This window comes from Caloenas nicobarica, chromosome 1 (assembly GCF_036013445.1).
Source record: "Caloenas nicobarica isolate bCalNic1 chromosome 1, bCalNic1.hap1, whole genome shotgun sequence".
Classification (NCBI taxonomy): Eukaryota; Metazoa; Chordata; class Aves; order Columbiformes; family Columbidae; genus Caloenas; species Caloenas nicobarica.
This window is the reverse complement of record NC_088245.1, coordinates 25,862,501-25,889,226: the sequence shown is the minus strand read 5'-3', so window position 1 is coordinate 25,889,226 and position 26,726 is coordinate 25,862,501. Positions and strand designations below refer to the sequence as shown.

At 39.2% G+C, this 26,726-nt stretch overlaps 1 protein-coding gene across 1 annotated transcript in view; it reads left to right on the top strand.

Annotated features, from left to right (window-relative positions):
• Positions 1-25,511, top strand: part of KCND2 (potassium voltage-gated channel subfamily D member 2) — a 277,678-nt gene extending 252,167 nt beyond the window's left edge. Inside the window, exons 3-7 of the mRNA XM_065643664.1 lie at positions 6,141-6,303; positions 15,049-15,147; positions 16,671-16,766; positions 20,286-20,533; positions 22,313-25,511. Coding sequence (XP_065499736.1) covers positions 6,141-6,303; positions 15,049-15,147; positions 16,671-16,766; positions 20,286-20,533; positions 22,313-22,490 — 784 coding nt within the window. The 3' untranslated portion in view covers positions 22,491-25,511. The remainder of the gene's footprint in view (positions 1-6,140; positions 6,304-15,048; positions 15,148-16,670; positions 16,767-20,285; positions 20,534-22,312) is intronic.
• The last annotated feature ends 1,215 nt before the right edge of the window (positions 25,512-26,726 follow it).

The window sequence follows — 26,726 nt, the reverse complement described above, 5'->3', positions numbered from 1 at the left end:
TGTGATAGCACAAAGGCAGGGCTTAACCAGTCACTCCTTCTTCTGGAGCGAGTGGCAATCCAGCTGATGAATTTTATTGCTGATGTACTAAGCACTGTACTAAGCATAAAACCCCACCAAATACATGGTAGATCTCTCACCAGGTAAATGCCTCTGTCACAGAACATGGTGCTGGAAGCCTCAATCCTGAGGTAGTCCATAACGGGCCACGATGTTACATCATTTTAAAAAAAAAAAAAAGCCAAAAAGGGATTTGGAAGCATAAGCCAATGCCTTCCTCAGTGGCCAGAGACCCTCAGCAGTGATTTTCGTGTTCTCAGTGTCACCTTTCGGCACGACAGGGCTCGGGTGCCCGCGGGAGCCATGCAACATGAGGGCACTTGCACTTGCTGCAGAAGCCTGATACCCTGTGAAAGGTTGTGCACAGCTCCCTTTGCCCCCAAGCTCTAAAAAAGGCCTGTTTTTACCTATGACTCTGGATGACGGCCAGTGTGTTGTGAGCACCACCACATTTAGGTAACACTAGGAAAGGCGGCTTGAAACTTTTGCATCGAGAATAGTTTTTCTGCTGTGTTGCTTTTCTTAGTAATAAAAAGTGTCTGATCCGTTCAGAAATATTCTCTTTTTCCTAAAAACAAACATGCTTATTTTAGCCTCTGAAGTCTGAGGAAAACAAAACAAAACAAAACGCCACCTTAGCACTATGTCTGTGTAACTGCAATGTAGCTGTTAGGAGTCAGCCGAACTGTGGTTTAAATAGCCCCTGTACAACAAGAACCGGGTATCATATTTCTGTGATGCTTTGCAGCAACTCGGGAACAGCTAGGATGTTGGTTTTCCTATGGAGTGAGGGAAAGATGACCAAAAAAATAAAAAGAAAAAAAGATACTTTTTACCATTTGGGGTTTAATATTTTATGGTAAGTGAAAACAGAAGGAATTTGGTTATATTGATGTCTGTCTTGAGTACAAGAAACTGGGATTGTTTCCTTGGGCAAGTCTTTTAATTTTTCTGTGCAAAAGTTCCTTTTTTTTTGCTTCTAAGTACTGAAGCCCACTTTTACAAATCTATTTAAGCTTCTTAGATAAAAGCCCTGGTGCACATGCAGAAAAAAATCCCCGAATTTCGTTAGAAATTTTGTATTTCAGAAACTGCAAACTCAGCCAGGTGCAGCAGCAATAGTTTGAATCTCTTCCTGGGAAGCCCAGGGAGCGCTGCCACTCCTGAGAAGCAGATGTGGTTTTCATCATTCATGAGCGACCATTCTGGCCAGCTCTTGGAGGAACATTTGCGGACCCCAGAGGGGACCACGTCCATCACTACTGAGCAGAATACAGGGCAATTGCAACAGAAGGCCCTTTGCAGCGATAAAAGCAGACGGGAAGATTATTTGCAATTCCATGCAGAATCTCCCTAGGCTGGAATAAAATTTGGAATAAACTGTGTAATGTTCTGCATCTCACACTAACAGCAATATTTTGTATTATTAGAAATTACTTTTCCAAAATCATTAGGCTATTTTAAGACCTAGGTGAGGCTACAGATTCATCATGATTACTGTTAATGTCAGAGAGGCTGGGAATTGCTTTTCTTGCCTTCTCCCCTCTGCTGGCACGTAAGCCCGTGCCCAGTTGTGTGGCTGGCTGCCTAAAAGCATGGGCTGATGAGCATCTGTATAATCCTCGCTGAGAGTCTCACCAGAGCAGCCTCTGGAGCTCTGCCTGCAGCTCCTGGAGAGCAGGAAACAGCCATTAGCTGAGAGGGAAGCAAGAGGGCAGATGTATCATCATGATCATCATCACCATCATCATCCCACTCAGGTGGGTAAAGCACCACTCTGCCCAGAGCAAGAGAGCAGCTCGAGGATGGGAGGATAGACCTGGTCCTGGAGAGGCAGGGCACCATTCTGTTAATCACCTCCAGTGCAAAAAGCTTGAATTCTGCCTGGATGACACGCTAAACCCACTGGGAAATGTGATTTGTCTCCCACACGTGAAAGAAGAAAAAAAAAAGCGCCGTGCTGGCTTCTACAAAGGTTGTTTAGTTTCCATGGATTTTGTGCTGTTTTCATTGTTCATTGGTCATAAATTCCCACGTTTTTAAAATAAATATTACCAAGTTAATTTTAATGACTTTTCATTTATTTTACAACTCCATTATTTTCTGACATGTTTTAAATGTTTGAAAGCAGAAGTGTTACTACCTTTCATTTTCAGCAAATAAGATGGGAGCAGACAACAGATCTCAATCAATGCAATATTTTATAAAGAATGTAAATAAATTCGAAGGAGGTGGGAGAGGGCATATGTATTTGTAACACGTATTTAAAAATGTTTTTGCATTTGCATTTATTTTTAATGGCGTTTATGCCCTCTAGTGTCAGTAAACGTTATTGCAGCTAGTTTTTTTGAATAGTGGCAATTTTTTTCCTTGCGTGTATCTGTTAGTATCATCCTAAACTACTTCATCCTTGTAAAAATGTCCATCCTAGATTTATTCCTACTACATATGTCCTACAATTTCAGATTTTTGGTGTAAAGGTCACCACCGTGTGTGTGTGGGTGTTTCTATCTGAAACTATTCCAAAGATGAATTTCTGATCTGTAAAACATACAGAAAAATATTGTTAAATTACGTTTTCTATTATTACTTACTTTATCCTCCAACATACACTTATTTTTTTTCAGCATCAGATATATGTCACTCTTCAGTTAGAAAAGCAGTATTGCTTTGGTAGGTGGATGTCCACAGGTAAGCACTGACATGGCAATGCTTACTTTACAGATTGGGCATTCGTAAACCCAAATAACTTCATGCTTCCCAAGATCCTACAATTACTCAGCTTTTTTATGTGTTTCAAGCTGCATTTCATGCCCCTGAATCTGTCATGCAAAGCACTAAGAAATTGTGCCCACATTACTTAGGTCAGTACTTAGAAAGTACCAGTATTTGCAAAATAAGGGAATCCACTGGCTTGCAGTCTTCCCTTGCAATAAGGAATAAAATATGCAAATGTGGTCTGTCACCTGTTGAATACAAACAACTGGGAAAATGGAGTTATGTTCTTTTTTGGTTTAGACTTTTCAAGAAAGAAAGCAATTACAGGTGAGGTAAAGTAAGAAATTTTCACTTAATTTTGTCATCTGCTTCCACTGGTGGTATTTGGTGATTTATGAGGTATAACTAAAGGTAATGTTTAATCCTGCAGTAGGAACTTCCTTAACAATTCTGCTCGTGCCTACACTAGACTAAAATCTGTGTCACTATCCCCAAGGAGAACAAGGCTAACCAGGGTAAACGTAGTAAATACTCTGTTTTGTCACAAAACTGAGCAAATATGTTTCTAATCTGTGCAGGAAAGCTAATTTCTTCAAAGTCATTTTTTCTGACTGTAATTTTATTTAAACATCTCCAACACAGAGTTTATCGACAGGAAAAAAACTAATTATGTAAGAGTTGCTCATGATGTGAAAGATATTATGAGCACTAAAAAATGGACAAACAACCTTACATTTGGAAAATGTCACTGAACTACAACTTATTCTAGCCAAAATAGAAAAATAAACAAAAGCGAGTTATTTTAAAGTAAGCAGTATATCTATCTACCCGTCATTTTGCCCAGAAGGTAAGAAAAATATTGCAAAATACCCTCATGCATCAAACAATCATAATTTTCCTATTTCACTCCATAACACTGAAATACTGTGAAAAGACATCTCCCTATATCAGTAGGTAGGTCCACACATAAATACTGAAATGTTAGCGATGGAACAGCTAATAGTTCCTGTCACCACGCCTAAAGCATCCGTCTCCACTTAATTCACGTAGTTACAGTGTCACATTATCAACAGGATGAACTATATCCCTGAGCAACTTCAAATTAATTAGAGCCAGAAATGCCTCCTGTCCACAGCAGCCCTCAGTGACAATGTGAGCTTATGAAGGTTCAGTAATTCCACATTTCAAGTGACAGGCATCTAAATAGAAGTTTACAAATGTGTTTTAAAAGATCTGTTCCATTTGTACTGGGCATGTGTAAATTTCGTGATCCAAGATCTGACTGCATCAGGTGTATGTAAATATATGTTGCCTTTTAAATAGCTTTCTGTTGATAAACTTTGATTCAATTTAAGAAAATGCTTAGATTGTATCTAGAAGATGAAGTAAAACAGTAACAAATACTGTAAACCAGCAATGATTACCGGTGGTGCAATCCTTGGACTTCTAAGCTCACCACCCTGGCCCCATGCCCACTGCTCTCCTCACTGCTCCACCTGAAAAAAGTGGGCTTAGGTGTTGGGGATCCCATTTGTCAAAGGGAGCTTGAAAGATCATTTATCCACTTCCCTGCTCAAAGGCAAGAACAGCTGGGCATGCATCACTCCTGACAGCTGACAGTCAGCTCTGGCTTTAGGAACACAAGCACCAAAAATGCCTGTTTTGTAAGGTGCAAGTGTTGATGAGAAGGAAAGCATGTTTTTCTTTCCAGTATTTTTCAAGTTCTATATATCTTGTAATTAAGACCAGCTATATTAATAATTTAGAAGATGGATTCTACTACATTATATCTTTTAATCCAATCCTACATGTCACAAAATCAAAAACTAATAGCATTCAAATATTGAACAGAGTGGGGGGGGCTTTATTGGTAGAAATATTAATGTATTTTTTCCTGTGAATATTTTACGCTTGGGCGTACTTTGTAAAGCAACTAAACATTTATTTTATACAACATAATCTTTGACAATATTCTAAGACTTGATCATCTATATTGTATCTTCCTGGATGACAATTTATTTGAATATTTACATTAAAAACCTTCGTCTTATCTTGCATACAAAATGCAAAATTCATCTTCACCTACAAGGTGATACATAATCTCCTTTTGACATATGCTGAGCTCTCATTGCTAGAAGGTGTTCTCTAACCCCATATAGATTCTCTATCATTGGATATCGCCTCCTTCTCATGATTAGGTGCAAAATTTGTACCTTCCCATCTTCTGTATTATTTTTCCAGTTCCTGCTCAACAGACAGGTTTTGTTTTCCAGATAGCATTTTCCAAACACTGCCCCTCCTGCAGTTTTATTTCTTACCTTTTCTTGTGTTAACAGTTTCTAAATTCTTTGCAATAGGAATTGTTCTATGTCTCTGCTCTCAAACATATTAAACCCATGTGCTACAATCAAAGTCTAGTAATAATTTAAATTCCAGTAAAATTAAAACAGAAGGGTATCAGAAGGTACTTTATCTCTTTATTCAACTCTGTAGTATGTAGTTACATACTTGTCTATAGAATACGACAGTCTACAGAGCACAAAGAGCTGGAGTGCCTCTATGTCCTTAAGCAGCACTATGTTCTTACTTGCTGGACAAAACAATAGCCAGCAGCATCAAGCAAGCTGGTAGCCCTAGTAATTCTGAGTACTGCTGGGATTCACGGTTAGAATTTGTTTGGTTTCTTGTTTGTGGCTTGAATTTTTTGTGTTTGCTTTTGGCTAGACCGTAGAAGGGACCTCCAGAGGCCAGTTAGTCTGGCCTCTCACTCACAGGCAGCCTATCAACAACAGTAGCTTAGGTCAGCCATACTTTTGTCTAGCCAAGTGTTGAAAATCTCCAAAGATAGAAAGTCCATGATCTCCTGGGCAACGTGTTCCAAAATTGTACTACTTTCCTAAATGAAAGTTCTATATCAACCTAGTGAGACAACAGATTATTCAGCTTGGTATCTAACTTACCAAGTGTTCTCCCTACGATCTTACCAATGGAACGTGATGAGTTCTTCCAACACACAAACAGCATAAAGACTTAATTTTGACACTGATTTTGGTTTTTTTCCTTAGAAAGGTGAGTTTCTCTCCATTGCAACAGAGGCAGCCTGCGAGACTAGAGCAGGTGAAAGAAAGATGCCCACAATTTGATCGACAGGACACCCAACATTAGCTTGAAATTATAATTATGTGTGCAGAACACTGGGCAAGCTGTGTGTGTATGTATGCTTATGTGTATAAAACATTACTTGTATGCAGCGATTATTATTTGCAAGAGAAGTAAAATCCATTGTGCACTTAATTCATCTTGAAATTCAATACTTATAAGAGATTTTGCCTTTACTAAATGTTTTGTTTTCTTTAACCCAGGTATGGTGACATGGTGCCGAAGACAATAGCTGGCAAGATTTTTGGTTCAATATGCTCCCTGAGTGGGGTCTTAGTCATCGCTCTGCCTGTTCCTGTAATTGTCTCCAACTTTAGCCGTATTTACCATCAGAATCAACGAGCAGACAAGCGCAGGGCACAAAAGGTGGGCTCCTAATTTTTCTCCTTTTGTTGTTGAACAATAGATTAAATATGACCTTTCGATGTGTCATGCCTTTGAAAGTGAGTTTGGTTTCTTAGCAAGAGAACTACTATATATATGTGCTACATGCCTAGCCCGTGTCCCAGGTGCAAATATGTCGTTATTTTTTGTGGAGGAAAAAAAAAAAAAAGCTCCTTTATCTTTTCTGTCAAAACTTACAAATCTGTTATTGTGGTGATTTATCCTACTTATTAGACTAGATCTAGTATTTTCAGGCAATAGCTTCAGTGCCATCCACTGAAGATTTTTCTGTATTTTTCAGGCAGACTTCCCACCAGAATCTTCTGAGGAAGAAGATAGCCAAAAAAAGAAAACCCCTAATAATGATTTCTAATGTCTGTCCTAACAGCCTGCTTCACTAATCCATGTGTTTAATTCTCAGGTTCAGTCCCTGGGGGATCTGATTATTGGGGAACTTGTCTCCTCAGCTCTATTTTGCTTAAAAGGCTTCAGAAAAAGAGCTTAACCAGGAAAAGCTGAAAGCAAAAGTCTGTTTTTCCAGCTTCCTTGATTTGCTGAGTCTCCCACTAGCACTATCAACTAGCTCTACAACAAGACAGTTTCCCTCCCTGACCCGTCCAGGCAAGGTCAGGAGCTAGGAAGAACTATCGACCAGGAGAGATGCATCCAAGCCTGGACAGTCGTCTTCATTTCCACATCACTGCCGATGTCCTACTCTCAATCCACTTCACCCAACCCTGTGATGCTAAGCAGCTCAGATGGTCTCCATCGGCAGCTGGAGCCCTGATAGAGGAGCCAAGAGGCTTCTGCTCATCTGCTGGTGGCAGTTGGAAGGTTGCAAGATTGCCAAGGTTGAAGTGTCACCACCTGGGGTTTTTGTGGTCCCATGGCCTCTCTTCAGAGGTCCTGAGTCTCCAATGATGACATATAATACATAAACAAGGGAACACAGGCACCCACAGTCTACCTCATACAAACAACAGCACCAGATTTAAAGATAAGAAATGTTTGTGTGTTTCTTTCTGGCCCACTTTTTGACTGATTTCTTCATTAAAAAGGAAGTGAAGCAGATGTACACAGTGGTACCATCCCCAGAATATCTTAAAATCAGGAGAAACAGAGGAACATGGCCAAGAAAGTCAGCCATAGGCCCAGGCTGAAGATATTGCACCCTTTAGTGGCCACATCTTGGAAAAATGCTGTCACTTGAGGAAAATGACCATAAAAGAAACCAGATGTATCACAGAAATGTCACACCTGTCTAGAAACCTGACTTCAAATATAGGCTGTTTCAGCAGTCCAAATACCACACATGACCTTTCTACTAATTCTGCACAGCGTTTTCCATGCCTTTTTGACCCACATGCTAGTTCCAGCTGTGCATTCCCCTGTCCCACAGCTGGAACATGGAGACAACACATCACTTCTACACTACATTGTTTTTGTCGAGAACTTTTCCACTTCTGTTTGCGTAATGGCAGCAGACAGAGAAGGAACAGTATGTATCAGCCAGAACACAGTGCTTCATTACTGTGCCTCCAAGCATTGCGCCTGTCATGGATAACAGATCTGCTTGATCCCAGCAATCCATGTGCCTGTTCTGAGCTTTCATAACAACTGCAGACACAATCAGCCTTACTTCAGATAGAAACTGTCTCCTACTGCCTGTCATGAAATAAAATTTTCTATGCCTGCTTTACACTTGCCAGTGAAAAGGAGATGGACACAAGAAAATACCTTGCAAAAATTAGATTGGCAGGCTGGCTGCTATTCTCCATAATCTCTTCCTGAATAGAAACTGCCTGAGTTAATAACTGACTTTTTCTCCTTGCAAAACAGTGAGCTCATTGTATGCTTCCAACAGGAATATAAAGTGATAAATGGCAATCCTGCCAAGCGTCTTTTCCTCTGCTCCCCAGAGCAATGCCAAAAGTGAGAATGAGAGATTTCCTCTGACTGTGTTTATGCCCTTCTTGCTTTGGAGAAAATGACTTTGAGGTCTGATTAATTTAGCACTGGATGTGTGTTTCATTGTTATCTCCTATTGCAAAGTTAATCTCTGTCAATCTAAAATGACTGAGATGTTGAACTGAATATTGCTCTGACAGACTAAAAAAAATCAACTAGAAGAACTTCTTGGGTACTGTATAGTCCATATCTAGCAGTATTTAGCTATGAAATATAGCCTTATATTTCACAGGAAGGTTCTGCTGTGTTGTATAAAAATATTCAAGCAAAAAGGTCACATTATTGAAGTTTGAAATTCCTTCTTCATTCAATACAATAGAAGATTTATACACTTTTCTTAAATAAACATTTCCCTAGGCACCAACCTTAATTCTATTCTCTAAGGCTGAAGAACAGAAGCTTGAAAGAAGGTGCTTTTTCATGGAGCACAGCATGAACCCATGCAGGTGATGGTACCTCCTGCTGGCTACAACAGCTTCCATCTGATAGAGCTGGGTATTTGAATTGTTCATCTTACTTTATCAATATTTCATACAGAATTTAATCAAGGTAATCTTCAGACATGACAAAACATTCGGGCTGTAAGGAAACTCAAGAGAAAGTTCTCCACTGAAAAGCCGAAATCTAGTCTCAGGAGCACTGGAAATTTTCAGCAGAAAAATTTTGTCACTTACATTAGATTTGTTCGAGAGCCATGAGTAGATGTATTTACTGAGTTCTATCATTCAAGATTAGACAACTCTATTTGTTTCTATTTGTTTCTTTCTTTTTGGAAATACATTATCGTAAGAGATACCTCAATATAAACAAAACAAAAACAAAAACAAACAAACCAAAAAGTAAAATAAAAAATATAAAAATCACCTCTGCTTATCAGAATATTTTCTTCTATCAGATAATAAGGTCCAAGGATCTGACCTATCCTGACAACAAATAAATAAATAAGCCAAAATAGATTTTAGAACTCGGGGCAGAACTAATTATGCTCGGTAGTCTTACTATGCCTTTTCCTGAAGCAGATTTATCACAACTGAGACAGTTTTGAAGAATCCTATTTGTGGAGCTTTTCTCAGCTAGAGACGACTTCAAGAGGCCAAGTTATTTTGGTGGCCCATCAGTGCCTTCAAGTGTCAAAGCTATGACAGATGTGTTGTGACTGGTCCATGTGTAAAGGAAAAGAAACGAGGAAAGAGGAGAGGAAAGGAAAAAGAAAGGTTTAGGTAAGCTTGGATACAATTTCCTGATCCATATTTGATAGGTATCAAAGGTTAAGGTACGGCTAGACCTTCACAGTGTCAGAGTCGCTGGGATGATTCTCAGCACAGGAAGGGGAAAGGAGGAGTCTCAGCTTCCCTCTTGGAACAGGTGCCTGGCCATTCCATGGCATCTTGGCTGAAAAGCTCCATCCTAGCGTATTGCAACAGCTCTTATGATGACAATGTCCTCCTTACCCTGAAAGAAGCATTCCTTGCTAGATGCCTTCCCTGTTTTACATAAATCTATCTTCCTGCATCTTTTGAAGGCAGAAACCTTATATCTTTTTAGCCAGCAAGTCCTAAATGCTGGTCCATCTGCCCATTATTGTTCATTACCTGGAGGAGCCTCAATTTTAGTTGCCCAAGCACCTTCTCCCTTGAGTGACTTTGCATGGTGCCTGAACAGAACACTCAAGCAACTATCAACTCAGAAATCTGTTTCAATACATAAAATTAAACCTGAATCTTTCATGTGAGTATGGTCTTTTACATTTACATAGCAAAATATATCCTGAGAATTGACTTGGCTTTATCATTTATTGATTGTACATGATGTATTTATCTGTCAAGTTATGAATAATTAGTTACTAGATAAATATAATAGTTCTAGGATACATTGCAACAACTGCTTAAAGCACCTGTCGGTCTAGAGCTGAGCGTTTGCAGGAGGGAACCCTGCTAGCCATTATGACTTCTTTAAACAAGATGGGCTATTAATCTCAGTGGGGTTGCAGAGACGTAATTAACAGAATAACTTACCCAAGATTTTTTAATTTAGCAAAAAAGCATGTAAAACTTGTGTTTACTGAACAATAATTTGAATAGATTGTGAAAGCAAAGCACAACTCAACAAATATATGCACCTTATTTAATTCCATACCCATTAATGTACAAAGTAAACAGCATTTTCTTCTCTGCTGCATGTTGACATCCTATAAGTTATTGTCAGCTAATCTGAAGTCAATTATTTGTAATTACTGAAAATTAGAAAATCAGAGCATGAAATGTGGGCCTGATTTTTTGTTTGAAAGCAAATGTGTAAGATGGATATATGAACGGCCAAAGAAAAAATGATGTAAACAAAAACATAAATGATTTTTGAACTATTTTGGCCATCTCTGTAGGAGCCACGGAGTTGTGGTTTAACCCTGACAGGCAGCTCAGCACCACCCAGCCACTCGCTCACACCCCTGCAGTGGGATGGAGGAGAGAATCAGAATAGTAAAAATGCAAAAACTCATGGGTTAAAATGAAGACAGTTTAATGTTTTTTTAAAAAGAGAGGGGAGGGAAGAACAACAGACAGGGTGGGAGGAAACAATACCAAGAAAAACAAGCAATGCAAAAGAAAACAATAGCTCACCACCAACTGGCTGATGCCCAGCCTGTCTCAGAGCAACGGCAGCCCCTTCCGACCTCCAACCCCATCCAGTTTTACTGCCGAGCATGATGTCATGTGGCACGGAATATCTCTTTGGTCAGCTGGGGTCAGCTGTCCCAATTGTGTCCCCTCCCAGCCTTTTGTGCACCTCCAGCCAACTTAATGGTGGGACAGCCTGAGAAGCCAAAGGGCCTTGATGCCGTGTAAGCCCTGCTCAGGACTACCTAAAGCATCCCCGTGTTACCAACACTGTTTTCATCACAAATCCAAAACTTAGTCCCATACCAGCTGCTGTGAAGAAATTTAACTCTATCCCAACCAAAACAAGTACACACAGAATGACTGTGAAGGAATTCTTATAATTGTACAAGATAAAAAAAATAATAACCATGAGGTGAGTAATTAGTAATTTTTGAGTTTTGATAGTAAGATAGTTATGTAGCCTGGAGAGTAGCAGAAGAGAGACAACAGGAGCTAAGTACTAAATTACCTAGACTACCCAGGCTTCTTGCATAGCAAACTGAAGAGAGGCTCGTGCCAAAAATTATTCCCAGTACCCCAGTAAGCCCTGCTCCAAAGTGTTCCTGATAAAATCTCTCTCTTAACACAGCTGGACAGCTGAGGTCATCTTGAGTGCTAAAAGCTGGGTGTTGCAAATACCCCACAGTGCTGCATTTAGCACTATTTAGAACCTTGTGAAAATAAATGTTTATATTTCTACAAACTGACAGCACTAGCTGTTGTTGAATAACAGTGTTTTCTCTTTGTAAGGTTTCTGTAAATGCAGTCACAAAGATCCACCTCTAAGTTGCAAAATTTGAGACTGGAAAAAAAGGGAATGCATTCAAAATGAAAGTTCAGTGCGACTGCAAGGGATACTATAAAAAACAGAGATGGTGATCAATTTCTTTAGGAAGTTTCAGATGAGATAATTATGGTGGAATTTCATCAGAGTAAGTAAAATACTTGTATTTCAGGTACATTGGTTTTGTCCTAAACAACGTTAAAATTGCCAAAACCAAGGTTTCATAATCAATGACTAACAGGGAAAAATTCACAGCAAAGAAGATAATCTACTGCTGAAGAACTTATTCCTTTCTTTTTTGCTAGATATTTCATGAAAGGGGAGAGTTAGGAAGGGCTTTGCCCCTTCGAAAGGGGCAATTATCACTCCCTTTCTGTTGGACGTGACAGAGAATGCAGTTTGCAGACTAAAGGAAAATACAGTTCTTCTGTAATCACAGTTTTCCTGATGTCATCACATCATTTTGGTGTCCTTCATGGGAATTCAATCCCCAGTGCACAGCCCTTAAATCCTGTGGCTGACACGAGCTTTTAATGGTTCCTTGATAGGAAATGTGAGGAGTCACGAGACTACTCATGCTACAGGCTCTGATATAAATCAGGCAGAAGCAGGGAAAAGAAATCTTATCACTTTAACAGATTTGTAAACACCTCCAGTTTCAGGAGTATTTTCTGTAAGCTGAAGTATAAGGATGGAAGTCACAATATCTGGTTCCTGTCTTGTTAACAGATTCATTGTCTTCCCTTTGGTAAGTGATGTAAATTCAGTCCACCTGAATAAGTCCCAGTTATAAAGATGTAAGCTATTTCTTTCCACCTCACAAAAGCTTTCTAAGATGCAATAAGTCCATATTTGCAAAGCAATTTGAAATCTTCGCATGGAAAGTACAACCTTCATATTATGTGTGTTGTAGCAAATTGATATATTAAGATAGTCTGATGAACCACTGCATTTTTTATATTTCTTTATTAAATGATGCTGCACCATCATTAGTTTCAGTCACTGAAAGAGAAAATGAATATGCATGCTCAAAGAAAAGCATAACTAATGTATGTAAAATCTTTGTTCATTAAATCTAATGAATCTCCCTTGATAAAGAGCACTCGGAAAAGTACCACAGCTAAAACATTTCTGACTGAAATCACTTATTTATGAGACTCCATGTTACACCCTGCAGAGGCATCTCTAAGGCATCTCAAGCTCCTAAGGCTAAAGAGTAGTGCTAAGAGAGACCCTTAATATATTTATGAACGTAACCCAGTGCACATGTCCTAAGCCATGACTGCATTCTGCAGTGCAGGTAAAGCTCTTCCCCCAGCCTTTAGCCCATCATGCTGGTGTTGCATCTGAAGAGCTCCACCTTGAAAATAACCTGTTTTCTGCCTGCCCAAGGGTATTTTTGATTGCCAGACCTGAGGACTCAGCCCTAACCACATCGTCGCCCCTGGATTTGCCACCAAGGAGCCCATGTGAGCCCAGAGGGCTGGAGCTGTTGACCATTCCCCAACTGGCTGGGCCCTGGAGACCCCAGGCCAGGCCAGTGTGTTGCCCTCCTGGTGGCTCAGGGCAGCACATCAGGCTGCTTGGGGCTGGTCAGCCATGGTGCTCAGTGAAAGAGTCCTGCCTGAACATTTACCTCCAGTCCAGCCTCTGGGGACCCACTCAGGGTGACAGAGTCTGGGGCTGTAGGTGTCCTTTCAGTGCTAACAGGAGGAAGGAGAAAGTAGGAATTCACCTGTGCAGAAGCACTCTGCAGGTGGTCCGGGCACTTCACTCCTTACCACTAGAATAAGATGAATTAACTGCATAGCTGGAAAGGCTGTGTGTTCTGGGGAACGTGATAAACCAATGTGTTAATCTAAAATGGCCAATATATCACAAAATCAGGCAACAACTTCTCATGTGATCTTTTTGTCTCAGTGAGGCACACATGCACAGCATTATCTTATTTTCTTGTGGAACAATTAAAAGATAACAAATACATGACATATAACATAAGCCAGATTCTAGACATGTTTTCTGTTAGCTGTCATTAATTTCTTGGCTTGCTGTTGAGAAGATCTTCTGTAAGTTTGAGGCTGTGATTGCAAAGAAGCATGGTGTTGAGTCATTCCTTATAGTCAGTTAATTATTAATCATGTCAGAGAGATGTGGCGTCTGCAGTGACCAGGCTGCTTCTCTCTAAGTGTTCAGGGATTCTCAGTCACTTCTTGCTGACATTTAATGCCACAGAAATTGGGGAGAGAGGGGAAAAATGCTCCCCCTATTTTCTTAAAATATGCACTGACTAATTATCAGAAATGAAATCTCTGTTAATGTCTCAAAGTCAGTTTTTCAGGTTCTTCACTGTATCTCCTTCTATGCTTCAGCTACCATTGAATTACAGATGTTAACCAGCATTTGGCTTTCGGAATCAGAAACCTAACCAAGAAGATAAACCCAGACTCCCTCTTACACATGTAACCAGCCACAAAAATTAAAGAACCAGGATGCCATCCTAGAAATCCCATAAAAACTTCTGTTTTCCATATTATTGTTTGAGAGTCTTTTCTTCATGATTTCCCCTGATGTTGGCTTCCAACTGTGGCACTACAGTCAATGGATGCAAAGCGTCCTTCACTCATGAGCCACCTTCTGCTCTGGGATCGAAGTCACCTTCGCAAGCAATGAAGCTCACCTGAGAAATCTCAGATCTCTCTCAGCAATTTGATACCTGCAGTCTCTGAAAAATCAGCTTATGGACAGATTATGACCAATGACGACAAGTATTAAGTCTGATTATACCAATAGATATGAAGAGGTAAAAAAGGCTTTTAAAAGGCCTGGCAAGCATTCAGAAACTTAGCTGGGAGACAGCATAAAAAACACTATCACATTCTGCTACTCTCAAAACCCAGAGGCTCTGAGAAACTAGCTCACGGCAGTTACAATATTATGTTTTTCTGAACCATTTATTCCCATTTAAAGAGATTTTAACTGCAGGAGCAGCTGAGATGGATGCCCATGTTCCTGAACCACAGTTGTGACGATGCAAAAAAAAAAATTATAGAGGCACTTACATGCTGATCTGTCTAATCTCTTATCCAAAATCATTGTTCTTATTAGCTGATGCCTGCAAACAAATAAAAACTTCTGCCATTTGCATTTTAAACAGAAAGGCACTTCTGATTTGCTCCTCCTGGAGGACGGATGCAATGCAGCCATTCAGTGGTTGTGATACTGGTATTCACAAGCAGCTGACTCCAATTAGCAGTTTTGGATAAACAGAATAATGGATATGAGTATAAGTGACACTCTTCCTTTTGTCTGTTTACACAGAAAGCCAGACTTGCTCGAATTCGTGCAGCGAAGAGTGGGAGTGCTAATGCCTACATGCAGAGCAAACGAAATGGCTTACTGAGTAACCAGCTGCAGCAGGTAATGTTTTCATACCCTCTACCTCCAGAGAAACAGCTTAATGACAGCCCAGTAGTAGCTTATTCTATTCATCACCAGGGCAAGCCAACTTCGGCCTTTGGGCATGGTTATCTTTAGAGCTAGATTAAGGAAGGATAAATTGGACAATTACTATTGTTCAAGGAGGATTATGGGACTCGATGACAAGGTATTAAAACATGAGGGAAATGGCCAGATAGAAATGGTGGATTCAAATGTAACCCACATTTTTTAGAATTAGATCCTGGAGAAGACCTCATTAACGAAGTACAGTTTCTGCAAGTAGGTTTGATTTATCTCCTTTGACTTTAGGCAGGTAGGACATGGGTGACAAAACCAGGCTTCATTGTCAGTGAGGGAAAGGGGTGGCTCCAGGGCACCGTTTGCACCGGGGGTTGTCGCAGAGTGAAAAGCCTTCCCTGGAAGTGTCTGCTTTGCTCTAAGGAGAATGTCTGTGGTAACCACAAACGCATCAAAATCTAATGTTACCTGAAGCAAACTCCCCCCTCACCCGTGCTGAGGAAGCCGGGACGAGGGCAGGAGCGTCCTGCTCGGAGCCGCTGCCACCTGAGAAAGACTGAAGGCACAGTGTATTTTATCCCTGTCATTTTCTGGCATTGAAGCAATTCCCCAAGGGATACAGGAAGGCTTTCTTTCCTCTATGCCCTTTCTGTTCAATACGTGTTAAAAAGCTGAACGCTTTAACCTATAGCCAGAAGCGGAGGAAGGGGCTGTCCTGCCCGTCCGGTCTGGCACAAAAGATGAGCAGCAGAGCCCTCGTTTCCTCTTCTGCTTGAAAGAACTCAAATCTTTGAATTAAAAAGACACCAAATAGCTTAATTGCCATTCAGATTTAAAATATCCCGAAGTCGAATTGTAATCTTTCCTGTTATCCCACTTCCTCCCCCATCTAGTTTTCTGCTTTCTAGTGAATAATTATGAAAGCAATTAATAAACAGTGGATGCTTTCTACTTAATTCTTCGTTCTGTGCCAGTAACATCTGCTATATGCTTTCCAAACTCAGCAGATTGGGATCACTGACATGAATTTTTGTGTAAGCAGCAATACCACAAATTCTTTAGCACTATGAAATGATCCCAAGAGGACAACTATGTTTAATTTCCTTCAAATGAGGCACATTCCCAGGAAAAAAAAAAAAGTATATTACTGTCACTTAAATTTATGATAATTTTAAGCACGCGTTGATTCAACATTCAAAGCTTACATGTTGATTGCAAATGTAAATGGTACCATTCCATCTATGCGTAAAAAAACTAAGATACAAACATTTAAAAGGAGGTTCAAGGGAAGGAAAGAAAATATTTTGATTAAAAAATAAATAAGCAAAAGAGAACTCAGGTCCAAAATAATTTGGGTTATACTGTGTAGATGAAGCATTGCAGTTATGCTACCATGTACAATCCGGATTAGTTCTGATCGAATATTTGGATAAGAGCCCTCTTGTTCCCAAATGAGAATAATACAGAGTTTTATGTATTAACAGTCCTCCAGTGAAGAAGAACAGGCCTTTGTTAGCAAATCTGGCTCTTCCTTTGAAACACAGCACCACCACCTGCTTCACTGCCTAGAAAAAACTACGGTAAGAAAAGAGAACTGTGTTTTCCTGTGAATTCCAACACCAGCCTAGTTTTGAATGTTTTCGGTGTTTCTTCTCATTAATAAGCCTTTATATGAAAGCACTTAGCTGGAAAGAAAAGCCATTTTATCTTGGTTTAAGGCATTATACCCACTGCATATAAACAAGAGAGAGCTCCCGGGTGAGAGCCTGATGTGGGGTGAAAGATACTGGCATCAGTGAGATGACACCAGTATAGCCAAGCTGTATATGGGACCTTCAGTATGGTCTGCATGCACTCCATAATGTTATCATTTGCACTTTTCTGCAGTACCATTTGTAAAACACCATTTGTGATCCATGCACATTCAACACTTGGTGAAATCAAAGTGAGTTTTTGCCTGAGTAAATGTCAGGCTTTTGTACAGCAGGAGCTGCCAAGTGTTTCCTCGGACAAGAACACGACCCTCACTGGTATGACTGTAAAAGAGGATCCCCGAGCATCCTAGTTTGAAACTTCAAGTGCTTAATCCAGATGCAGGTGCAAAGCTTCAAAGTCATTTGGCTTCAGTTTAGACCCTGAGATCCCTGTAGAAATCACTGATGTAATTCATAACAGCTCAAATATGCTCACCTAGATTTGAATCTCCCTATAAATCAAATAGACTACTTATTTTATTATCTATATTTTTCCCTGGTCAATACCTGAATAATTATACAGCCATAAAGGATACAAAACTACTACAGGGTTATGATTCAGTAATGACTAAGTGCCATATCTACTAATAGTATATTTCTGGACAGGTAAGATCACAACTATAATCGTAATAATCCCTAAATTTACATTGTTTTCTCTTTTATCGTATTGTAAGGAAACGAAGAACATAAATATTAGTTATATTGAATTTAATCTTCATAGAATCTTCTCCATTCCTACTTTTGGAGTATTTGTTTTTATGTTACGAGCTGTAGGACAAAATGTCTTGCTTCCTATTCAGAGTATAAAGTGGTTTCTTTGCCAAGATTCCGGCTGGGTCCATTGGAATATTTTTGAGATATTTTGTACTAGAACCTGATAAAAATCATCTGCCTTAAAATCTGTTCCACAGTCAAACATTACAAACATATTTAAAAACCCTTGTAGTAGCTACAGGTCTTGTCAAACTCTCATAGAAATAATGAAAAAAAAATCTATTCATTTGATGGGAGTTGGATTCAGCTCCCAAAGTTTCACATTTCCTCTAATCATAGTGGTGGAACATGTAAACCTATTCTTTTTCTTTTTTTAAACAGAGCGTTTTTTAAAAAAATGAGTAGGTCTATAAAGCAAATATTATCTTGTTTCCTGAATTTGCATAGAATCTACTTTCTTTGTTCCTTGTTTGTTGGGTTCTGCTACTGGCATTGATGTTCATATGACACAGGAACACGAAAATGTGTGCAGGGGTTCCAAGTTGTATTCTGCAACTTCGTGTTCATATCAAGCATTCCTAAAATTTTGGTAGGAACATGAAATTTTGGACCATCAGCCTGTGGAATCTCAGAAGTTGTTGGTTCATGGTGTAATAGTGAGAGTGAGGTGCCTTCTTAGCCTCGCCTCATCCTTTGAAATATCGTTTGGTACAAGCATCAGCACAGGTGATGCTACGCAAAGGCGTATTTTCTCTTTTTTGGCACTTTAAAGTCAATAGGGTAAGAACTCTTCCACTCTAAAAAAAATGAAGTGTGGACAATGTTACGGAATTCTGTGAAAATTACATTAATAGTGAAAATAATTGCACTGAAAGTTAGATTTTACAGACTAATTTTAGCTGATTTAAGAACAGTTAATTAATAAGTATAATAAAATATATTGAGCCATTATATTGTTTCAAAATGTTTCCACTGTATATTAAAAGTTCACTCAATAACCCTCCTTAATGGACCCTACTAATTGAATTGAGTTGAATTGAATTGAGTTGGTTGCTCCATAAAAGTTTTAGGAAGCACAAAATTACTTTTAATTGGAAAACTAGCAGAGTATTTGGCAAACATACTACTGTAAGCCACTGAACGTAATCTAAAGACAGTCATTAGGTAATTTTTCTCCCTGAATTTTATGTCCACTGTGTGGTCACATTCAAAATCTTGATTGTGACTGACATACACCTTGTAGAAATCAATTTTCAAGCAAGTTCTTTCCCTATCACTTGAAATTGGCATTTTTCAACACCACTCAATTCCACACAAACTTATGTCTGAATGAAAAAGAACAGAAGAAATGGAAATACAAATAATATGCCTATGAAAGTATTTCCATTAGTCGCAAACACTTGGCTGCAGTTGCTACACTATTTACTTTGCTCACATATTTTATGTTAGCACTGTATTGTAATTCTCCTGGAAAACATCACCTTTCCAATTACCGCATCGTTCTTTAGGGGGAAAAATAATGTTTCTCGTTTTGATACACAAAGACACAGCAGGCTAACAAACTTTAACTGAAAGAGACTGAGTAGAGCATAAAGCAACCCAGAAAATGCTCCCTAAACCATTCTTAGGATTTGCAGACTGATTCCAGCAGTAACTGGAAAGACTTTTTTTTTTTTTTTAAAAAAAAAAAAGGAGGCTTTCTCAAACTGTGCATGAACACACCTTAATGGGCTGCTGCTTTAAAAAGAGTGTAAAAATTCCTCTCCCCGCTCCCCCCATGAGCAACACCACTATTTCACACACAAAGATAACATGGAAATCACAGTTATGTGTGAAATGCTCACTAATCACCTACTGAGTCAACATAAACCAGCCGTTTGCTTGAATTTGGATATTTGGATTCAGGTCTATGACAACCTTGTAAACCTACTGTCCGTTCTGGGATTAAGCAACAATTGCATGAATAAAGACTATGTAATTTAACTAAATGATCAGTCTTCTAAACTGCTTTCAATACATCCATCTACAGTAATTAGGAACTTTTTAAATGCTTTTAAATAGCTGCCTCATCTCCTATAGTTAAATCTTCTCTTTAATTGAACCTTTTTCTTTTGCATAGACGCATACCTCAAAACACACTGTTGCAGATGCTGATTTCTAACATGTAATTCAACAGGAACTTTATAAACTCATCTGGAAAATATTTATGATTTTATTTTATTATAGTTCACTACAATAAATCTTATTTATTTCTAAATGACATTTAGAGCATTTACATAAGCACCACTTGCATTTTTATTAATAAACATAATCCACTGTTTTGTGGCACTTCATAGATTATACAGATATTTATAATGCAAACTACATTACAATCATGTGCTATTTTACAAAATATTTTGGATTAACTTTTTCTTATTTAGAGCTCTGAACATTTTGTTCCAGTGTTTACATTTGTATTGGTATTCAGCCAGGCTAATATGGGCTAAACACCATAATCAAGAATAAGCTGTCTAGCTTTCCCAGTTTATTCAGTTGTGTCAATTTAAGCCTCTGCACAACCATGATTAATATGTTTGCTTTCATTATCTTTCTGTGTGTGCTTTGTCCCTTTCTTGGATTCCTCTGGGCTAGAATCACGAGTTTGTGGACGAGCAAGTCTATGAAGAGAGCTGCATGGAGGTTTCCACCGTCAATAGACCGCCCAGCCACAGCCCTTCTCTCTCATCTCAACAAGGCGTCACCAGCACTTGCTGCTCACGAAGACATAAAAAGACTTACCGCATCCCCAACACCACCATCACCGGCAGCCGCCCAGGCAGCGTACAAGAGCTCAGCACCATCCAGATCAGATGTGTGGAGAGGACGCCTCTGTCTAACAGGTACTTCACACTGTCTGCACGCCCAGAGCTGAAGCCCCTTTCTTTGTCAGAGATGTAGAGGTGTTGTGACCTCTGCAGGCAGGCTGTGAGGTTAAAGAGCAAAGTCAAATAGTCATCAAAAAATGGACACTCGTACTGAAACATCCTGTGCTTAGTTTGCTCCAAGCTTAATCCAAGATAACAGAATAGTCTCTATCCATTTCTGCCATCTCATTCCCCTCCCCACAAACTACTTTACACTATTTGCAGCTCATAGCATCCAGGGATCCCAAATTAAATAGAGTACCAAGTATTATATACCATCCACAAACGTATATCAAGAAAAATTTAGCAGAGCAATTGAAATATATGAGATGAGCAAGTGGGAAGAGAAAGAAAGGTCTGTCCCTGCTGTTTCTACTGGTTTTGTTCAGAAGCACAGTACAAATGTGACTTCCTCGCATTTCCACAGAGCAGAGAAATAAAACTGATTCCCAGAGTCCTAAATGTAATAGTCATAAGACTACATGAAATTGATAAGAAAAAATGTATTTCCTAGTTCGAGGAGTTATTACAAAAGTGAGTTTAAGAGTCTGTAAATTACTGGACGTCTCTGTACTCTCACAACTAAACCATTTGGCTTTCAGGTATATCTGAACATCACCTCTGAAAACACAGCAAAGGTCTCAGGAGACCCAGAAGTGTTTTCTATTGAGCTCAAAACCACCACCATTTTAAAAAGAAGTGTTTTCAGCACTAGTTGCTATAGAGATTGTCTTATTAAGTTACATTTTGAGTAGCTTGCTTTGTATAGTCATTATGTTTGGATTTCACTTCCATGCACAATCCAGCACCTTGTCGCTACTTTTCAGCTGTTGTGAAATGAGACCTCCCGGCCCGCACAAAGCTCCAATCTGTCTTAGCTTTTCAGGAAATATTCCGCTTGGATCCAACTTTCCTTTGCTAGAGGACTTGCCTGCACCATACTTCTAGTCGCAGAGTATGTAAAAACACGAAGCACCAGCTTTGTGCTAAAAAAAAAAAAAAGCTAAAAACACAACCACAAAATACCAGTCTCGTGTCAAAACGGTCTGAGTTTTACAAGTTTCTTATGATGCTGAGGTACTGCAGCAATTCCATGAACACATTAACCTTTACTAGTGCGTGCATCACTGTGCCTTACTCTCGAGGATACATATATACAAAATGTTCTTAAACAAGTGTGGCATAGAGGAATTGGTAGGAGACTGGAACTGCCCCTTAGTTTCCACTTTCCTGTATAGCAAGTCATAGAATCATAAAAGGGAGCACAAGGATCATCTTTCTTAGCAAAAGCACAGTCTAGGCAAGATGGACTAGCACCCTGTCCAGCTGAATCTTAAATTTGTCTAATGCTGGGGAATCCACTACTTCCCTAAGGAGATTATTCCAATGGCTGATTGTTCTCATTGTGAAAAATCTCCCTAGGAGTGACTTGTACCCATTACCCCTCATTGGCTATGCCAAGTTTGCTCCCCAGGGAGCAGCTCAAATGCTTCCCCTGCTCAGAAATACTTAAGTGATGAGCGGAGAAACTTTTAGAAGTGCTGGAACAGTGGGAAGGAAGGGAGAAAGGGGGCCTGTCCGTGGACATGGGCATGGACCACCCGCTGCTGGGTGCAGGGTGGTGTCACTTCATACCTCTGAGCTCTGCAATGGGCCAGGGTGGAGATGGATGGCTGAGGCAGTGGAATCAGGCACATGAGAGGTTTGCAGTAATGTGGACTTTCTTTCTTCATGGATTTTTCTTTCTTCCTCCAGCCGTTCCAGCTTAAATGCCAAAGTGGAAGAATGCGTTAAACTAAACTGTGAGCAGCCTTACATCACTACAGCAATAATTAGCATCCCAACACCTCCGGTCACCACACCCGAAGGAGATGATAGGCCAGAGTCTCCCGAGTATTCGGGAGGAAACATTGTCAGAGTATCTGCTTTATAAAGTAAGGAATTATTTATAAATTAGCATAAAGACCACTTGCAAGCTGAGCTCGAGCAGTGAGAAAAGAGTCGCAAGGAATGAGAGAGCTGACAAAGACAAAACCCCTTGACGTCTGCGCCAGCAGCCGCAGAGCGAGAAGTTCAGGAGAAACTAAACACTTGTTGTGTTTCGGTGTCGTAGCGTGTGAACCAAAAGGAGTTTCTTACCCCTTGTCGGAACTGACGCGCGGTGGAATCTTCTGTGACCATTCTGACTTACTATATGAGCACAATGAAATGTCCCCATTGATGCTTCTTCTTATCATAAGAGCTCTTTTTAGAAAAAGAAAAAATACAAAACAAAAAATAGAAACAAACCTGTGTTCCTGCTGAATGCAAAACAACAAGAAACATTTTGATAACATGTCTTTTTTTTTCCTGTTAATAAACCACAAACTTGTTGAGAAACTGTCAAAAAAATGGAAGAAAAAAATGCTCATGAGAAATATGTTTGTACTGACTGAAAGAACTACAACCACAATGCATGCTGAAATTATTTGGAGCTGTGATCTCAGTTTATTTTTGTTGTTTTTCAGATTAGGCATGATAAAATATTACTGTAGAAAGGGGCATTTCCGTGCACTTACAACAAGCTGATTGTTAATGTTCCATGGTAGTTGTACAAATAACTTTCCTTTGAAAAATGCAGTATTTCTTATTCAAACACTCATTAGTGAACTAAAGGTGTTCAGTTAGTTCAATATTTACTATTGTTTTATCTTGCTTCCTAGGTACTGTTACAACTGCAATAAGTCATTGTACACCTGTTGTATCAGGAATCAGGATTTCTTTTTTTTTTAAGGTATATTACACAACTTCATCTACACTAAACACTTCTAATGGCAAACATTTAAATAATCTTACAGCCAAACAGTGCACCATGAATGTGCTATTCAGTCATTGTTCCTTTTGTCCACTGTCCTCTATTTCTGTGACTGTTGTCCACTTCAACGTTGCCATACTATTTGGGATTTCAAGGCTACTGATGAATCAACATGGTCCTTTCTTCGTGGGCATCTTGTCTACTTCTGTATTTTAAGAACACACCTCTCGTCTCAGTGTACTCTCACAGGATCAGTCCTATTTGAATTAAAATGACAGCAAAGCTATTTTTGGGATAAGCTAACACTCATCTCCAAACCTTCCTTGTTGACATTCTGCAGCATCCAGAGTATTGGCTACACCGAAAGACATTCAGTAAAAAGAGATGGCCAAATTCTTTTTGTAATTATCTGTAAACTTGCATCCTAAAATTGGTTGAGAATTTATATTGTGTGAAGAAATTTAATTACCTAAGAATACTGATAGCATAATGGATTAGGTCCCAAGGCTATAAAAATGTAATGTATTTCAATTGGAATTTACCCACATTGGCAGGCCTAAAAGCTATTATTAAGGCTCTACTAGTTAAGGCTTTTTGGCTTCATTTTAAAAAGATACTGATGTTACCAGAAACCTTTCGGATAAAAAAGCATCACTTTTCTTCATGAAAGTGCATTAGGAGATGTATCATAACGCTTCCTATATACATGACATACCATACATCATATACATCAAATATACATGGAATATGTGCATATCAATACATACATATATACATCAAAAACACTGGATCAGAAATAATTGCATGTCTGCAAAATAAAATACGCATATAAATCAAAAGGCTCAGTGCATTAGATACCATTACGAGAAATGATTAACACAGTTATTTAATAGTTCGAGTAGTGTATGTTTCAGTACAGTATTTGCTAGCATTCTACTGACCTGAAAATTTGCATTAAGAGACAATACCCACTAAAAACTGAAACTTGGTGATGATACACTTTTTACTGCACACAAGTACTGGTCTTTCTCTCTACCTGTCAACAAAGATTGAAGAGTAGGTGATGGACTATCATGCTACAGTATATACACCAAAATACAACAATATCACATGTTAGAATTACATTGCAATTAAAAGGAGTACATAATGTCATGCATTACTCTTTTATAATTTACTTATTCAGAAGCTTGGTTAATCTGCAAATCAGAAAAACTTACTCGTCGTAAACTGAGTTTCTGTGTTTCTCTCAAAGCTGAACCGAGAGCAGGAGCAGAGGCTGTCCCTGGGCTGAGCCGGGGAGCGCTCCTGCTGAGGAGCTCTGCCGAGGCCGGCGGCCTGACGTTCCTCTCCTCTCTTTCACCCTGCTAAAAAACTCCAGTAGATCTGCTGAAGCTGGTGGGTTATGTAAGTTTCAATGGAGTTTTAAAGAGAGTCAGAATGGACCCACTTGCATCCTACTTCTACCCATGGTTACTCATACAAAAAATGGCTTGGTCCCCACCTTTTGCCAAACAGTTATTGGTATAAGAACCGTCCTGACAGTAGCAACCTGCAACAATTTATTTATGCCACATGGTACTTCTTGACTAGTTATATCAGGTAAATAATGCAAAAAGGCAGTTAGTAAACCCACTTTGGGATAGATTATGTACAACCCAGGAAACCTGCTGACTCCATCAGGTCATACGTGTTTTAAAATCTCTTTATTCTCCTTTTCATATGGACTAAAAAGAATGCACTACAGCAATACACTTGCATAACAGTTATACCCCTGAAGCAACTTGTACTTTCATTTTTAAAATGTGGCTTAAGGAATAATTTAGTATGATTTTGCAGAATTCCAGTCCTGTCTTCTATTCCCATGTCACATGCAAAATCATTAATTTATTCTAAATTCGGGAAATACACATTCTTTTGGTGTTTTAGGTGATTTAAATGCTGTTTTGGTAGTGAATGACTGTTGATGACTGTGTAAAATGCATCTGTACTGTACATGAAATGTAATTATTTCTGTGTATCATACAAAGAAACCGAGGTTGTTGTTTTGACAATTTTGTTTGACAGTCATATATCGTATTTCAGAAGGCAGCATAATACCTGCATTATGCTGAACAAATAGACATTTGAGGAATATTTAAATAAAACATCTGCATGCTTGAATGGGTCAACCTGGTTTTGCAATAACTTATTCATGGAAATTTTTGGATTTTTTTTTCTAATAAGGCTGAAGGAACACTAAATCTAAGGGCAACGAATGCCCCCAACACTAATTCCAGGCAAGCTGCAAGTGCATCTAAACCATAGCAGAGCCATCAAGACCAGGATGCCACAGCTGCCCTTCTCTTCTGTGGGTGGCCATCACCTTCCCACCCTGCAGCTGCAGAGAAAATTGCGGCATTAAATTATTTCCAGCAATAAGAACTCCACCTCTCTACCTGTACTTTAAAAAAGTATGCGCTATGTTTTCAATACATCCAGACACCAATGGCTCTGCTGAACCTCCCAGACTACAGGGCCTCCTCAAACCTGATACCAGATTCCCTTGATAAGGTATTAGTGCACAGACGAGCTCAAACTCCTTTTGCAGTGTAGCAGCAGGTAACAACGTCACTTACAGAGGGCAACTGGCAGTCTGGATGGTGCCGACCTGATCTACCAGCTGCCTACACCGTAGCACTGGCACGCATGATGGCCACCTCTGCCAGGACCTCAGTGCTCTGAGGGAAAAGTAAAAAAAAGGAATGAATGAATGAATGAATGAATGAATAAATAAATAAATAAATAAATAAATAAATAAATAAAGAGGTAAAAGCATACACCCGGTCTGGAGAAGGATAATCACAGGATCATAATGTTTTGGGCAGAGAGGGTGCTTAGGAGGTCATATGCTTTCTTTCCTGCATCTGGGACTTTATTTTCCCACTGACTATTGTATCATCTGAAGATTTTCATGTGTTCTGGAATAGCAATCAGCTGATGGGATAGGTAAAGCTGCAACTGAAAAAGCAGTCAGGAGTAAACAACATATTTAGACTGAAAATACTGTAAGATAACTACCTGGACAGCTTAGTTTCTTAACTACTTGCATTATCTATTTATCTACTTTTAAGGTACCCATTTTCACAGCATCTATGTACAATAAACAATTGAATGTGTGGGAGTGTTGAGTAAAAAGCAAGGAAATGCATAAAAATTCTGAAGAATTTAGGACATCCCATTTTTTTTTTTTAATGTGACCAATCATACACAAGTCTTAAAGTTTTAGATACAATCTCACTTCAATAATAGTAAGTCATATGAATTAAACATAATGCTTTTGTGGTAAAAACTTCAAAAACTATTTGAAAAGTGCTGTCTCCATATTTAACTGTATAG